The sequence below is a fragment of the Podarcis melisellensis genome (genome assembly GCF_964234715.1).
Source record: "Podarcis melisellensis genome assembly, chromosome: 9".
NCBI classification, from domain to species: domain Eukaryota; kingdom Metazoa; phylum Chordata; class Lepidosauria; order Squamata; family Lacertidae; genus Podarcis; species Podarcis melisellensis.
The window spans coordinates 23,772,617-23,789,737 of record NC_138541.1 but is presented as its reverse complement, the minus strand read 5'-3'; the positions used below and the strand labels follow the sequence as shown (position 1 = coordinate 23,789,737).

The 17,121-nt window shown below is 42.9% G+C and overlaps 1 protein-coding gene across 1 annotated transcript in view; it reads left to right on the top strand.

Moving 5' to 3' along the window:
• COL25A1 (collagen type XXV alpha 1 chain) overlaps nucleotides 1-15,872 on the top strand; it is a 317,071-nt gene extending 301,199 nt beyond the window's left edge. The window contains exons 37-38 of the mRNA XM_081925055.1: nucleotides 13,083-13,168; nucleotides 15,657-15,872. Coding sequence (XP_081781181.1) covers nucleotides 13,083-13,168; nucleotides 15,657-15,675 — 105 coding nt within the window. The 3' untranslated portion in view covers nucleotides 15,676-15,872. The remainder of the gene's footprint in view (nucleotides 1-13,082; nucleotides 13,169-15,656) is intronic.
• Nucleotides 15,873-17,121: the final 1,249 nt, after the last annotated feature.

Sequence of the window (17,121 nt, the reverse complement as noted above, 5' to 3'; positions counted from 1 at the left end):
GACTAAACAGAGCCATTTCCCCACCCTAGCACTCATGCAATGCACAGATGCACACAGAGGCAGTGTATAAAAAATGAAGAATGTGTGAGCTCTTCTCATGTTCCCATTTAATCTTCCTTTCCACTTGGTCAAATTATGCCAGATCTGCTCAAGAAATGTGAACAGGTGGAGTGAGGAGGCTGGATCAGATGTAAGGGCTACACGCAAACCTGTAGCACATCCTTTAGTGTCCCAACATGTGGCTTGCAAGCAAACTTGCCAAGGGTCACAAAATGGAGCTCCATTGACCCCTATGTCGAACCCTCAACACACATTTTCAATCCACTTTAAATGAGCTAACAATGGGGTATCAACCACTAATTTTAGAGTGAAATTAAGTTCATGAATGGTGTCTTTGTAAAATAATAAATTTGCATGCCAGTCTACTTTGCTCTAGCTGCCAGCCGCCAATTGGCATACAGATCAATGTAACGTGATTTTATATAATCACAGAAACAGCTGCCAGCAATTCCCTTTGTGGTCACCAGTCATTTTGATATATTTAGCAACAGACAGGTATGTACTGTGTGAACTTCAGGAGAAGGGAACCAGTGGTCCTCCAGCTGTTGTTGGACTACAACTCCTATTTTCAGCTAACCATTGGCCATGACAGCTGCGGCTGATGAGACGCGAGTCCGACAACACCTGGGGAGGGCTACTGGTTCCGTACGCCTGCCTGAGTTGGTTTTCATTTTCTTTCTTTCCCTCATTTATTGCTCCATGAGTTTGGCATACATCTGCTTAGAACTGGCCATTCAGTCATCTTAATTCTTGCCCATTGTAATTAAAATGCTTTTGCTTGTTAGCAAGAGCCCATTCCATTTTGAAAACGCCATCCTAGTAGAACTACATTGTGATCTGATAAGTCAGTTGGTGAGACAGCAAAATAGTGTCTGATTTTTAAAAATATCTGTTGCCTGATGAAAGTGCAAATGTGCTCATTCTAGCCATACAATCACTTTTGGAAGACATGCAGTGCCTTTTGTGTTGATCTTTGACAATTATTTTGGTGCTATTTTTTCTTCTTCTTGTGTGTCTCTAGTGTAGCTGTTTATGTTTTGCTGCCGCAGGTTTCCTTTGCTTAAAATCTGCAGGTTTGTTGGCGGTGTGATCTTTTTTCTTTCAGTTCAAACATTGGACACAGCTTGAGTTTACTTAAGTTCTGCAACTCCAACTTCTTGTTTCTGTGATTATTTTTCTTTTGCTGTTCCCCACCCCACCCCTCAACACACACCTCCCTGCAATATTTATTTGGTGTCCGTCCTCATGGGTATCTTTTACTCAACAAAGAAACAGCATGCCTGAAACCAACATGTTTCAGATTAATCTTTCGTTTAGCTCCATAAATGGAGAAGCTGCTTTCCTTTAATTTCCATAAACTGAGGAATTGTATCTTCCAGGGTGCTTACAGAACAGATAATTGCAAGGGATGATGTAGGACCACAGTTCATAATGAAGCATTCATTTCTCTAATCTGTTTGTTATTTTAGAATAACAGAGAGATGTTATAGAGAGGTTGAGTGATGTCATGTTCCATATTGTGTCTATAAGAGGCTTAGATACAATCAAACTCATCCAGAGGTTTCAACTGTGTTCCCAAAGATCTCCCAACTACTTTCCTATGCTGTTCATTTAAATGGAGGGTGAATTCATGTTTTCACAAGTTGTGTGTGCAGACTTTCCATTGAAGTTAATGATCATGAAGGAGCTCCATGTGTGCCTCAAAGCACCCAGGGCTCTTGAAGTAGAGGAGTTGTATTTCTTCTCACTGTCAAATGACTTTTCTTTATGTTTGCCTATGTATCATGCTATAAAGACTTGAAATGCATTGTTCTTCATCGTCAGTATTATGTACAGGCTTGAAAGTATTTTAGTTTTATATGGGACTGGAAAGATATCTATTAGGCTTTGCTGTTGCATTACTGTTTAATTTTGTTGTTTCTGGGTTGTTGCTTTCAATTAAGGGAACCCAGAGGTGGAATTTTGACTTTTGGTGCAATAAAAATGCCCCAAAATGTTAATGCTGGCTAAGAACAGGCAAGAGGCAATCCAGTAACATTCTTGTAGGTTCTGAATTTATTCACCGTACAGAACTGCTGGATGCAACTCTGGTTTACATAGGGCATTGTTAACTATGAGAATACATGGTTGGATTTATTTTGTATAATGGAATTGTTCTGTGTAATTATTTTTTTAAGAGTAAAAGCTACAAGAATGGGTGCACTCTTCTACAAGAGAATGAGGTTTTTGATGACATGCGTTTTCTTTGCAAGCTTTCTAAGCTCTGTTACTTGACTGTCATACAGTTATATCTGTATCTTTTTGTTTTACCTAAAAAGAGACTTTTCCTTTTCACACCAAAAACTACATTGAAATAAATAAATAGAAAAAAAACACAAGTTGTCTCAACATGGTCTCCAGGAGCTTTGACCTAAAGCTGTTAAGAGAAACATCTTTCTTTTTTTTTCTTGTGTGGCATCTCAATATCAGTCTGAATGGTCCAGTGCTGTGAAATATACAATTCATTTCTGAAACTGCCCAATGATTGGCTAAACACTGCCGGGATGTGTGTGTCACATCAATTTCTGATCATTGCTGTCTGACCGTGTGACAAGGTCACCAAAACAGCAAAATGGATGCTAAAAAGGATGAGGTTTCTGTAATATTGGGAGTTTGTTTGCATTTTTAAAAAATATTGGTATTTGAAATGCATCCTGTTTACTATGCTGCTCAGAAAAAGAATTGTCTTTCCTTGGATTAACAGGGGGCCTTATTCCAGCCAGGGACCTTCAGTGTTTACCTTTAAACTCAGTCACACTTGGTACTGCTTTGAGATAATTTGGAAGCATTTGATTGGGAGAGGGGTTTATTTTAAATGTTGTTAATGTTGGTCACAATCCTTTGTCCAGCTCTCCAGGGCATTTCCAATAAAATGAAAGGGTGCTACACAATAATACTGCTGCACACAATCCCAATCTCCGAGTGGTGCAAGAGTCCAGGGGTTCCAAGCACGTATTACCCAGGGTTTGTGTTTCCTTTTGGAACGAGACACAACAGATAAGTACAGCCTGAGCCTAGGATGGAGGGTTTCACAGTATTAACACCTCAAGAGGGTCTCACAGAGCTGCTTTCCTTTGTTCCCCTGAATGGCTCATCACCAGAAGGCTAGCCTTGCTTGTCCAATCATTAGAACCCTTGATTAAATATTAACACTTGCTCAGTCCTGGGATTTAGCGGGGTGTGGCATACAATTTAACTCCCCATACTCAGAACAATACTATCAAAGCCTTATGCAACTTTCATCTTGGAGCTTGTACAGGAGAGCTTCCCAGTGGATTTTGCCCATTCATTGTGGATATTTTTCTGTTGTACATGTTTGGGAAGTGTAGTATAATGCAACCTGGTAACAATTTTTAAAGGTGTATGTATCTGATCATTTTTCTTTTTGGAAAATATTATATTTTTAATTTGTGTTTTTTACTTTTTTTAATTGACCTGTATGTGCAGTTATTTTGATATTTCATAGCAGTCTTTCTTAAAAGAAGATGATGAGATTTGGAGTGAATTGTCACTGTGGGAAACATTACATGAGTCATTCTCATATCACATATTCTGAGTGTCATTTCACTGTAAAACTATGGCTGTGTAAATAATTTCAAGGCTTAAATCATCACTTTTGATTTGTTATACATTTTTACTTAAGTGTGGCTTCTGGTTCAGACATAATTCAAGGCTGAGCCAAATGAAACAATATGAATTACTTCTTTTCTTTGTCAAATTCTCCTGGTTTCTCCTGTTCTTTACAGTTTTAAAATTGTTCCTGTTTCTTTGAGTTTTGTATTTGGTTTTTGTTCCTAGCTTGTGAGAAGTTGATCTTCAGAATTATTTTTACACTATTTATGACTTATTTTCATAATGTAAAAAGTGTGTAATTATTAAACTCTTAATCTTACTAATGAGGGTGTTTTGTCTTTGCTCTCCCTGAGTTGTAAAAATATGCTTGCCGTTTCAAAAAAGATACCCTTTGCACAGTGCAGTTTCTGTGATAGTGTCTTTCTAAATGATCAACTATTTAAAATATTAATCTGAAGAAATAGTTGGCTTAAATACCAATATTTTATTCCAGATGGTCTTGAATATATTGGCCAGTGTTTGCCTCTGCCTAGCATATGAAATTTCCAAAGCACTAAAACCTTCCATTTAAGAGTGTTCTTACAAATTTACTCATGCACCAAACAACATAGAAACTGCAAGAACTCAATTTATTCCTGCTGCCTGCTTCTTAACTGGTTAACTGAGCCACAAAAATCCTTGCCTTAGTATCCCATAACTGCTAAATCTGCTCAGGAAAATGCCGTAAAATCACTGGAACTTGGGTGAGGGCCTCTGTCAGGGGCACCGACTTGCCCCTCACCTTGAGGGGACCCAGCGTCACATGACGCGTCCTGCCCCCACCCAGTGGCAGCAGGGGATGGGGAACACAGAGGGTGATCTTCGCCCTCCATGCACCCACCCCTCCCAGCTTGGCCCCGTCCCCACAAATGTTATGCGGACTGAAGCCCTTTCTGCCCCCTATAGTTGGTGCCCCAGCCTCTGTCAGAAAGGTTTTGAAATCATTTCTCAAACAACAAACTCCATAGGCTTTTTGCTTTCTTGTACTTTTTAGACCATGCTGCATTCTAAAACTTTCATCTTTCGATCAGAGACTTAGAAGAACAACTAGCATTCAACCAGCGTGCTGCTGCCTGTTGTTCTGTTCTTTTAAATAGCTCTTCTCCACAGGGTACTTCACATATCGGTGTGTACAAAAATCACTCGTGCTTCACAGCATCTTGCATTTAATCTAACTTCTATAAATTTGCAATGTTCTGTGATAGAGATTCCGCCTGAAAAAAACTTTATACCCCTCATAGACTGCCATCTAGCGGTTCAGTCATACAAACACTTTTCAAAGCTCAAGCGGATATGTTGTTTTGATTTTTCCTACTACTGACTCAATGCGCATTTTCTTTTTAAAAGGGAAAGGGGGGGAAAGAAAACCATAGTTACAGTGGTACCTCGGGTTACATATGCTTCAGGTTACAGACTCCACTAACCCAGAAATAGTGCTTCAGGTTAAGAACTTTGCTTGAGGATGAGAACAGAAATCGTGCTCCGGTGGCGTGGCGGCAACAGGAGGCCCCATTAGCTAAAGTGGTGCTTCAGGTTAAGAACAGTTTCAGGTTAAATACGGACCTCCGGAACGATTTAAGTACTTAACCCGAGGTAACACTGTATATGTAGCATAACCTTTTCAGATTCCACAGCTCTGAAAGGTCTGTTCATCTTGAAATTCTGCTCTGATCTTGAAATTCTGCTCTGGCAGATGCGTACCTAGGCTCTCTTGCATCCTTGGCAAGGAGATTTATCAGCACCTCCCAAGGCTTTCTTCAGTGGGAACTCCTCACTGGAGGTAAAAGGTAAATGACCCCTGGACGGATAAGTCCAATGAAAGGTGACTATGGGCTTGTGGCGCTCCTCTCGCTTTCAGACCAAGGGAGCTGGCGCTTGTCCACAGACAGCTTTCCGGGTCATGTGACCAGCATGACTAAACCGCTTCAGAAGCAGTTTAGTCTTCATTGGAACTTGGTTCTGGCACCTCTCAGGGCCATTTTGTTACCTTAACAACCCATACTTAGCGGGCCATTCCCAGTCTGGCCTGTCTATTCCAGCAATTTAGCGTATTTTTCGCCCTATAAGACGCACTTTTCCCCCTCCAAAAATGAAGGGAAATGTGTGTGCATCTTATGGGGCGAATGCAAGCTCCTTGGCTTCAGCGATAGCAACGCGAAGCCTCCGAAGCCTGCGCTCCAGAGGCTTCGCATTGCTTCTGCTGAAGCCAGGAAAGTCTGGTCTTTGACGCTGGCGGTGGGGGAAAGCCCCAGAGGATGGGGGGCAGTGGGAAGGCGCGTGACGCCTTCCCGCTACTCTCCAACCCGGCTTTGAGGATGGCGGCTTTTCCCCAAGGCTTTTCCCCAAGGAGGGAGAAGGGACTGACTGGTGGAGTCCGTCCCTTCTTGCTCCTGTGGGCTTTTGCGGGAGATGGGGGAAAGCGTCTTGGCCACTGATGCGATTGGGGGTTTGGTTGGTAGAGGGGCATGGATTGGCTGTGCCTGCCCCTCTAATGCTGCTGCTGCAAGGGATTCCGTTAAAGGAATTGGGGGCTAACTATTGCTTGTCCACTCTGTCAAGGGGGCTCGGGCCATAGCAATGAGCTCCTGGTTGCATTTGGGGTGAGGGCAGGTTCCCTGCTCTGTCGCTACCCCCAAGTGTATCCCCCTATTCTGACTTTTGCATCATGCGGAATGTCAGTCTGTCCCCCATGGTGGGGGCAGAGAGTCGCAACCAATGCCTAAGCAACCACTCACAAATTTGTATTTCAATAAAGTTGTGGCCAAAATTATGCCAAAAATCTTAAACAAAAAATTCTGTGTGATGTTTGAGTTATTGGGGTGGCCCTGGGGACCTCGACACGCAATTCCCCCACCTCCCGCAAAAGCAGGCAATAGCCGTGCATTCTTTAAAGGGGCTGCGCGGCTTTGCTGGCTTTTCTAGGAGGTGGGGGAATTCCCCCACATCGTAGAAAAGCCCGTAGGAGCCGCGCAGCCTTTAAAGAGCACACCGCTCTTGGGGGCTTTTCCCCAAGGAGAGAGAAGGGACTGACTGTCCGTTTCAGTCCCTTCTCCCTCCTGGTCGAAAAGCCTGCAGGAGTCACGTGCGGCTCCTGTGGGCTTTTGCGGGAGGTGGGGGAATTCCGCCACCTCCCACAAAAGCAGGAAGAAGGTCTTGGAGTAGCGCACAGGCTGCATGCAGCTTGTCCGCTGCTCCCAGAGCTGCGGGGGGGGAAATCTTTTTTTCTTCTTCTTGATTTCCCCCCCTGAAAACTAGGTGCGTCCTATGGGCCAGTGTGTCCTATAGGGCGAAAAATACAGTAATCCCTGCTGGATCCAGGAATTAGAAGGGAAACTCTGGGCTACAGCCGACCTACCAGTAAACTCATAACACTATATTCTCATTGAGCATTATCCAACATTAATCATACAGCCATTAAATCAGTAGGTTTCAGTTATGCCTGTTGATTTAAATGGGTCCGCTCTGTGGATGACAAGCATTGGATATCACCCATTGAATTTAGTACTCAGAATACTCTTGGGCAGGGTACTCCTGCAGAGGATTGTGTTGTAATTTACTCTCTACCCTCATAAATTAAGGGGCCTGTGCATTAGATTAAGACATGGCTCCCCAAGTTTCCATCATTTATCAGCTGCCTCGTTCTCTAATGTTTGATTTGGGAAAACACAGGGAGGCCCCTGCCCTAATTATATCTCCTGTGCAAATGTCACTGCATGCTTTCATGCACATAAATATCCTTCAAACAGTAACATTAAAGATGCAGACAACCCATGATTAAAGCAAAGGGATGAAATAATACAATGCTCATTTTTAAAATAAAATCTCCCAAGCTTTTATAGTCCATAATCAAAATTTTTGCTCAAAGCAAATTATTTATTTCTGGACGTCACATCACAGAAAATGAATTATTATTATTTTGAAGACATTTGAAGGCAGCCCTGTATACAGAAGTTTTTAATGTTTAATTATTATTATTATTATGTTTCTGTATATGCTGGAAGCTGCCCAGAGTGGCTAGGGCAATTCAGTCAGATGGGCGGAGTATAACAACAACAACAACAACAACAACAACCACAACAACAACAACAACAAATCACAGAGCTAGAAAAGGTGTAGAAATGTTATAGATCAAGTATAGTAGAGAGACTTCACCCCCCTCCCAAAAAAACCTCTCCCCTATAAACCCAGTGTCATAATAATCTCCTTTGTGAAACTGACTGCCGATAGATTCAGAGCAGGCAATATAAAATGCTTCTTCACACCATTAATCTATGGAATTCACTGCCACTAGGTGCCCCCTTGCTTACATTATCTAAAAATGAGATTGGCCAAATCCATAGAGCAGCAGTAAAGAAACTCAGGTTTAGAGGCTGAACAGGCTTCCCAATCTGCTCCTCGGAATTCCCCTCACACACCTCACTTGTCTGACTTAGAATCCCATTTGTTTCTGCCTGGCTGGAACGTGTCCTTGAACTCTGTCAATGCCTCTTGCTTGCCTAGATAGAAACAGGCGCGTGTCTGTAGAAACTTGCCCACTGTATCAGTGTGACATCTGCATTCCTTGCTCCACCCACTTTTACCACTGGCCCTGCCCACTTCTGGGTCCCCCAGAAGCAGATGTGCCTCTTGGGTTTAAACATCACCCCAGCCCCTGCCATAGCAGATAGGCTTACCATTGGTTAATACTCCTGGCATGCTAGCTTTATCCTGGTTCAGAAGCAGAAAGGCATTGCATAGCAGTTTATTTTAGACCATCAAGAGGAGAGGGCTTTCGCATATACCCAATATATAACAACAATTACAACATGAAAGGGAAAAAAATTGAGAGGAAAATGCAAAAACAAAACTCCAACTTACTCCCCCTCCCCACTCCGGGATGGATCAGTCTACTTAAGTTTCATGGAATTGTAGAATTGGAAGGGACACCAAGGGTCATCTAGTCCAACCCCCTGCAATGTAGGAATCTCAGCCTAAATGAGTCTGTGATTTCAGTGGTTGCCATTCTTCAGAGTTATCAGTAAATTATTTTATAAAAGGCTATCATGCTTCAACAAAATCACCAACATCATTTGTATTATTCAGTGCATGCAATCTGTTTCTTAATTTTCCTGATACAGCAATCAACCATACCTGCTGTTTCCAATGAGAAATACACAGATATTCTAAACTTTTCAATTCCGTGCCATCAGCAGGCAGGCTGCCACTAAAAGAAAAGCAATCAGTTCGTTATAGCAAAGGTCAAATTGCCCTTCTTTAAAAATGGTCAACTAATCCCAAACTTAGGGACGCGGGTAGTGCTGTGGGTTAAACCACAGAGCCTAGGGCTTGCCAATCAGAAGGTTGGCAGTTTGAATCCCTGTGACGGGGTGAACTCCCGTTGCTCAGTCCCGGCTCCTGCCAACCTAGCAGTTCGAAAGCACGTCAAAGTGCAAGTAGATAAATAGGTACCGCTCTAGCGGGAAGGTAAACGGCATTTCCATGCACTGCTCTGGTTTGCCAGAAGCGGCTTAGTCATGCTGGCCACATGACCCAGAAGCGCCGCGACCCCAGAGTTGTCCGTGACTGGACCTACCAGTCAGGGGTCCCTTAACCTTAAAAATCCCAAACTTGGAGTGCACTCCATATGTTGACACTTAATATAATTTATCTCTGAAAATACCCTCTGCCAGAAAGGCTTTATATGCTATTGTTGCCTTGATGTCATGATGCTGAAGGAATCTGGCTGGCCACTGTGTAAGGCAGAATACTAGACCCGATGCATCCCTTTTGTCAGATCCAGGGCTGTACCTCTGAAGTTCTTAATAAAAATTAAGTTTTGTAATTAAAAAATAAAATCACAATTGGCCAAGGTGATGTTAATGTTGTTTTTCTAGTTGTATGTTCAAAGTTTCTAGATCTCTTTAGGCCACTATTGTCCATATCTGTAATAATCAGCTGAAGTCATAAGCTTCTCATGCCCCTCAGGCAAGCATTTCCCATCACCCCTAGATTAGCCTTCTACAGACTCAAAAAGAAAATAACCCCCAGTTCTGGAATCAGGCACTGGCAGGTTGGCATGCTGTTGGCTTCTCTCTAGAAACATGCTCTGTCACTGCTTCCCACCTCTCTCCACATGAAGGAATGGAAAAACACTACCTACATAAACAGTAAAAAGTGCCAAGCCCATAGGCGTCAAGCCAGTATTTCCAGTTAAAGTTCTCTTCAAAAGTTCTTAGCCAACTATTTAACCTTGATTTAATGGTGCCATTACGCTGATAATTTCCCCCACCCACCCACATGGGTGCATCATGTAAATTTGCACCCCTCCTCACAGCTGTTAACTATCCATAGATAAGAAGTTCCTGGTAATTTCATTGTTTCAGTCCTGTTCATTTGCAATTCCTTGTTTAGCCGTCAGCAGGAGGTAGAATGGTCAATGAACTTTCCATATTTTTCACTATCTCTTATGTGATTGATTCAAAGATGGGCTCTTAATATTCTTTAACAGGAAAAGGTTTTTGAGGGGAAATATCTCCCGCCCGAAATTCAGCATTGCCTTTAAGATTGCACTGGTTACATGTAGTGACTGTTCCCTACTTGCTGGTTTTAATTACGCAATCAAGGCAGAAACATGCGCAGCCAAAATCAACAAGCCTTATGTTATTACATATACTTACTGCTTTTTACGGTGCACGTGATGAGGGTATTCACATGTGCCGTTCATTCTGCAGAATGTGACACCTTTCTCTCGCACGAAATGTAAGTCTCCAAATGTAAATTTGGAACGCTTTTAAAGCAGCTGCAGAAATATACGATGCAGCAGGAGCTCAGGCAGCCCTGTACAAGGAAGAAAAGCAATGAAGAAAAGGACGTAAAAAGCCTGGTAATGTAGGTGCTGGGAAAAGGGTGCTGAGGATTGTTAATCCCTTGCAGAGCTACAATTCCAAGTGCAGTTTACCAAACAATCCCTCTTCCTAGGGAATATCAATATATAAAAATTAGCATATTCAAAGTTTATCAACGTATTTGTCACAGACGTGTGGAGTTCTTTAAGCACCTAGCAATGGTCGTCCATTGACTAAATAGCCTCGGGCAGTGTGCATACAGCTGAAAAAGTATTCATTCCAAATGAAAACAAGATTAGCTTTAGTGGCACTTATTGGGCACTGATAAGTCTCCCCTGATAAGTAGTGTTTCACTGATACCCCTTGCATGTTTTTAGGGGCCCTTGATATTGAGGCTCTTTGTTACCACTAGAGGGCAGGCATTGACAAGGAAGTGTGTTGTCCTTAAGAGCCCTTATAGATTCCCTCACTTGTTTATTTTCATTATGAGGCACTGAAACAATGCCCAGACTTTGTTGGTTCTTGTTTACATTTAGTTCGAAACCAAAGTTTGTAACTAGGTCACCATTAAGCATGTGAGCCCAGAGCTACAGCTCTTGCATCATAATGCAGAACAGTTGAAAAAGAAAAAGAAAATTAAAGGCAGTAAAAAAAAAACCAACCCAGCTTTGGAGCACAAATTAAGACTGTCTAGAATTTCAACAGCCTGGCTGGTTTTAAACCAAATTGATTATTTATGCTGCCAGGTTTTCGGATGCAACCAAGAAACAGATGACAGAACATGCGTAAAAGGGAAAAAAATAGTTTCTGTTTTATCTGAGCAAACCCATGTTTCAGAATATAAATATTGATTTCATGATATCCACATGGCAAGATGGGAAGAAATTGCACTCCAGTGGTTTGCACGTCAAATGGGCTCTGCTGGTGCATTTGCACCATGCCAACCTCACTGCTGTGTTACCCCTTGCCCTCCCAGTACACCACAGCAATGGGAGGTCAGGTAAAAGGCAGAACCACTCTGCTCCACCAACCTCTACTGCTCAGAAGACACAAAGTTGGCCATTGGTTCCATCTCCTCTCTCTTTCTCAGAAAGGGGAAGCTTGGGTTCACTAGAGACTGGAAGTAACAGCTCACTTCAGAAAGTAATTATTTTCCTTTGCTTCACGTTGGCCATTCGTCTTTGCTTTTCCAATTCATTCCAATTGCAGAGCAGTTGACACTATTCTGATTGCATTTGAGTTCTTCATAATAATGATGAAAAAAACCACACCTGTCCTTTGCAGGTCTCTGGGCCATATGACTCACTTTGTAATGACATCCCCCTTTCTTCTTCTTTCTTGAGTGTATTTAGAATCTGCCAGCTGATATGCATTATCACTTCATTCATCTGATGACCTTAGTTAAGGCCCACAAACCTTGGACCATGATCTATCTGCTAGCCTGAAAAGCCACAAGACTCTTTGTTATGCTTTTCTTTTCTTTTTTTACTATAACAGACTCAGGTGAGCCCATTCCTGAAACTACTTATGACAGCTTAATTGTGCCAAATTTAGCCTGGGTGTGTAGAAATAACTTTCCAAAATGCATCCATCTCTTCAGTAGCTCAGGTTCGTAGAATCATTGAATTGTAGAGTTGGAAGGGACCCAATGGGTCATCTCGTCGAACTCCTTGCAATGCAGGACTCTCAGCTAAAGTATCCATGATGGATGGCCATCCAACCTCTGCTTAAAAACCTCCAATGAAGGAGAGTCCACAACCTCCCAAGGGAGTCCATTCCACCGAACAGCTCTTACTACCAGAAAGTTCTTCCTGGTATTTAGTCAGAATCTCCTTTCTTGTAACTTGAATCCATTAGTCCTGGTCCTTTTCTCCAAAGCAGGAGAAAATAAGCTTCTCCATCTTCCATGTGACAGCCCTTTAGATATTTGAAGATGGCTATCTTATCTCCTCTTTTCCAAGCTAAACATACTCAGCGCCTTCAACCATTCCTCATAATTCTTGGTTCCCAGACCCTTGATCATCTTAGTTGCTGTCCTTTGCACATGGGAGTGGATAAAAATGCAATTGAAATTCCTACTTGCCTATTGTTCTAGGATCCAAGCTTAGTACATAACAGCAATAAATAAGTAAATAGTATTTCGACTTCCGGTCTGCTGCGAAGGGAAATGGCAGCGAGATCGGTGTCGTCCTATTAAGGAAGGACACGGTCCAGGCTGCTAGCGCTTTGGGGGTGAGTGCCAGGGCTAGGCACCCCCCCCCCAAAAAAATCTCCACTTGGACTCCTTGGCGGGTTTTGAATAAATATCCACAAATTTATTAATAGAATATATGACAGATAAGGCAATGTTATGTGCAATTTTTAACATGAAGAGAATAATAAGCGCAAACAAATCAGAGAAGGGAGTCTTGGCAGGGAGAGGGAGGAACAGGGAGGGGGGATAAAAAGGGGGGAAATAATGTAATTGACTATTTGGATTGATTGAAATTGTTTAATAAAAATATATTTTAAAAATGATAATAATTAAATAGTATTATTCCATCTTAGGTGACCCTTTACCCACAATTAACACTACATGGGAGAGGAATTGAGGACAAGTGTACATGCCACTGCTACTCTGCACAAATCAGAGGGTGACACTATCTATACTAGGACGCTGGCTGGACTTGCGTAGGCTACCTGGTTGCTTTAGAACCTTGCTTTTTCCAGGGTTCTAAAATGTACAGGGCATGAAGCAAATGTACGTGAGCATCCACTCTTGCGGAGGGTAATGGAGGGAGCAGGGGTAAGCTTGCTAGCCTCCACCTAGTGTTGGTCCCATGGTGAGAGAAACACCTTAAGAGGGCTAGTGTATCCCTCAAATCTGAAATTATTCAAATTGGCTTTCGGGAGTCATGGATATAAGCTGGGGTTTAATTAGGGTCATTAATCAGGAGCTTAAACACATTCTAATGTGCAACTGAGTTATAATGCTAGGGTGGTGGTACATATTTTAATAAATGGATAAATAATAGCATGTTGCACTTTCCCTGGTAAGGCCCACTGAATTAGCTGAGTACATCTAAGCTGGGCAATCTTCCAGTTATGGGTTGGCACAAAGTCAGAAGCTTCCCTCACATGGTGCAGGAACAGTCTGAGCTCCATGGGTGGACCTAATCTGCTGCCCAGGATAGAAGACCACTAGCAACTCGGTTTAATATTGGCAGAAAAGTGTAATAAATTGTTGGGTTTTTTTAAAAAAGCCACCTAATTTTTTAATGCTTAAAAAAACACAATGATGTTAGAAGCTGATTTCTTTATTATTTCCCCCCCATAAGGATTTGCTTCACTTTGCTTTCAAAAATCCCATGCAATTTAAAAATAAATACAGTGGTACCTCGGGTTAAGAACTTAATTCATTCTGGAGGTCCGTTCTTAACCTGAAACTGTTCTTAACCTGAGGGACCACTTTAGCGAAGGGCCTCCCGCTGCCGCCACGCCACCACCAAGCGATTTCTGTTCACATCCTGAAGCAAAGTTCTTAACCCGAGGAACTATTTCTGGGTTAGCGAAGTCTGTAACCTGAAGCGTCTGTAACCTGAAGCATATGTAACCTGAGATATCACTGTATCACCCTTCCTTCCTCAAAAAAAGGACCCTTGACAGTTAAGTCCAGTCATGTACGACTCTGGGGTTGTGGCGCTCATCTCGCTTTACTGGCCAAGGGAGCCGACGTTTGTCCACAGACAGCTTTTCCTTCCTCAAAGGACCTCCAAAGAACTGGTAGCAAGCAGCATAATTTAAAAACAAAGTAACCTTATTCACAATGAAGGCTTACTTACTCAAAATACCATAGTAGACCTACGCTGCACAGTTCCTTTCACGTCATTGTCACTAGGGGCATTTCCACTCACTGGGTTATACGTAACTAACTTTTTCTCAAAGCTGACCCACTGAAATTAATGGACCTCAGTTGGGCATGGTCATTAATATAAATGGGTAAATGCTAGCTTCCTAAACCCACCCACCCCACATCCAAGATAGCAGAAATCATACATTCACATCAGAGGCTACTGGACTTTTTAGAAATGGGAAAAGATTGTCACAAGGGGCCACCACAGAAAAATGTGAGCAGGGCCTTAAAATGGAATGCCACCTCGCCCAAGCTGCACCTACAAGATGTTTGTAATTTTATTTATTATTACATTTATATCCCACTTTCCCCCCTCTCCATTGTTATCTTCACAACTGAGAGGATAAGAGACAGTGACTGGCCCAAAGCTACCCAGTGGGCTTCATGGCTGAGCAAGGATTTGAACCCTGGTCTGCCAGGTGTTAGTGCAGCACTCTAACCCCCACAGCACAATGCCGCTGGTACAAGAATCCTGGTCTCCACATGGTGCCCAGACAGTGCCCATTGCTGGCTCTGCAGTTGCCTCACCGGCCATACTAAGGGTGTTGCCATCTTTAAAAGGTGGGTAGGGTTTTCTTGCGGTAAAGGTAACGCTGCAAAACAGGTTAGCTCTTCACAGAGGGGAACTCTACCCATGCCAACCACAACAACTATATGCCTCCTCCAGACTAAGTGGCGATATATCAGCTTCTAGAGTGTGAGAAGAGAAGAGTCATTGCTTTCACGTCCTGCCTGAGGGCTCTTATGTTCTTACAGCATCATAATGAGATCCCTTTCTAACCAAGGTGCCAACCTTGAACTTGTGCACGAGATTTTGCCAAAACTTGACAATCCCACCAAACATATCAACCAGTTTCTGCATCTATTTTGTATGCTAATGGCATTAGGAAGTATACACCACCTCCCATCATGTTGATTACATCTTCCATAACTACCTATTCACACCAATAGAGGGAAGGGTGTGGTGATAGACAATGAATGCGAGCTAGTTGGATCTCGCCAGTATTTTCCTGCCTTCAGCATTTCCTCCTGAAATAAGGGGATAATAACATTAGCAGCTTACTTCACTGTGTTTGTATTAGGATTACTAAGGCTGTGTTAGCATGTTCCAGCAAGAACAACAAGGGACCTGGTAGCCCCTGAGGCTTAACTTGACGTTGTTAAGGTTGGTTGGTTTGTTTTGGTGAGTTGGAGTGCACTTCGTTAGACACATGAAATGTTATTCTCAGTTGGCAGATCCATGCATGATGCTACAGGCCAAAATTGAAGAGAAGTTATTCAACAGATGCAAGAGAACAGGTGTGCCCCATTGCAATGTGGGCACAAAGAAAAGCAAGATCCACTCCCATTTGAAGAGGACCATTTATCTTCCATATCAAGCTGGCCACTTGGAGAGGCTCTACTCCGCCCAATTCTGATGGCATTAAATTTGCATCTCAATTCCAGTTCAACAGCCCTGCAGGGGAGTCCGTCTCTGAAACCTTTTTGTTCCTTTTTTGGTTTTGTTCCCAGGGTGAGTTACAGCAATGCAACCATGCAATCAAGAACAAGTAAAAGGAGTAGGACAGTCTGTGTACAAACAAGTGCATCTGTTCCAAGCCAAAAGTAGCACAATATATAGATTAAGCAAAACAGAAGAAGTGGATTCCCATAAAGATGGACCTTAGCTGTCCAAGGCCAGGGCAAAGAGGTGCATCTTCAGCATAAGCTGGAAGTTGTCCAGTGAAGATGCTCCTGTGAGGAAGGCTGCCACAAAGCCCTCTTCTGGACAATGCCTTTCCTAATGAATGCAAAGGGAAACTCTGATCCTAAACCTGTGCTGCCATGTTGGGATATCTTTGGGGGAAGAAAAAGCTAAGGGGTAAACCAAACAAATACAAAGAAGTGAAGTTGGATGGCGCCTTGTACACCTCCTCCCAGCAACTCCTGCTGCCAAGCTTGTGCCAAACACATCGCTCTGCTTTCCTTTGGATCACAAAGGATGCAGAGATGGGGCATTTGTGGCCCCTCCAGATTGTGCTGCCTTCCAGTTCCCATCAGCATCCCAGCCAGGATTGCCAAGGGTCAGAGATGGTCCAACAACTTCTTGAGGGGACATAGAATCATAAGATAAAAAACAAATAAAATAAAACCTACATACAGCAACAGTGTTTTGTGTTGTGTAGGCTCCTATTTTGTTATGTGCAAATAGTTTTGATACCTATTCGGTCCATAAATTAGGGACGCGGGTGGCAATGTGGACTTGCTGATCAGGAGGTTGGCAATTCGAATCCCCGTGACGGGGTGAGCTCCCATTGCTCGGTCCCTGCTCCTGCCAACCTAGCAGTTCGAAAGCACGTCAAAGTGCAAGTAGATAAATAGGTACCACTCCGGCAGGAATGTAAACGGGGTTTCCGTGCGCTGCTCTGGTTCGCCAGAAGCGGCTTAGTCATGCTGGCCATACAACCTGGAAGCTGTATGCCGGCTCCCTCGGCCAATAAAGCGAGATGAGTGCCACAACCCCAGAGCCGGTCATGACTGGACCTAATGGTCAGGTGTCCCTTTACCTTTACCTTTAGGTCCATAAATTACCATATAGAATATATTCAATACAAAAAACTGTGACAATTTGCTGTTGACAAAGGACAGCTGGACATTTAAAGGGCCCCATTAAGGCATCATCAAACCTAATTTCGGCCCTGCCACTGAGCTATC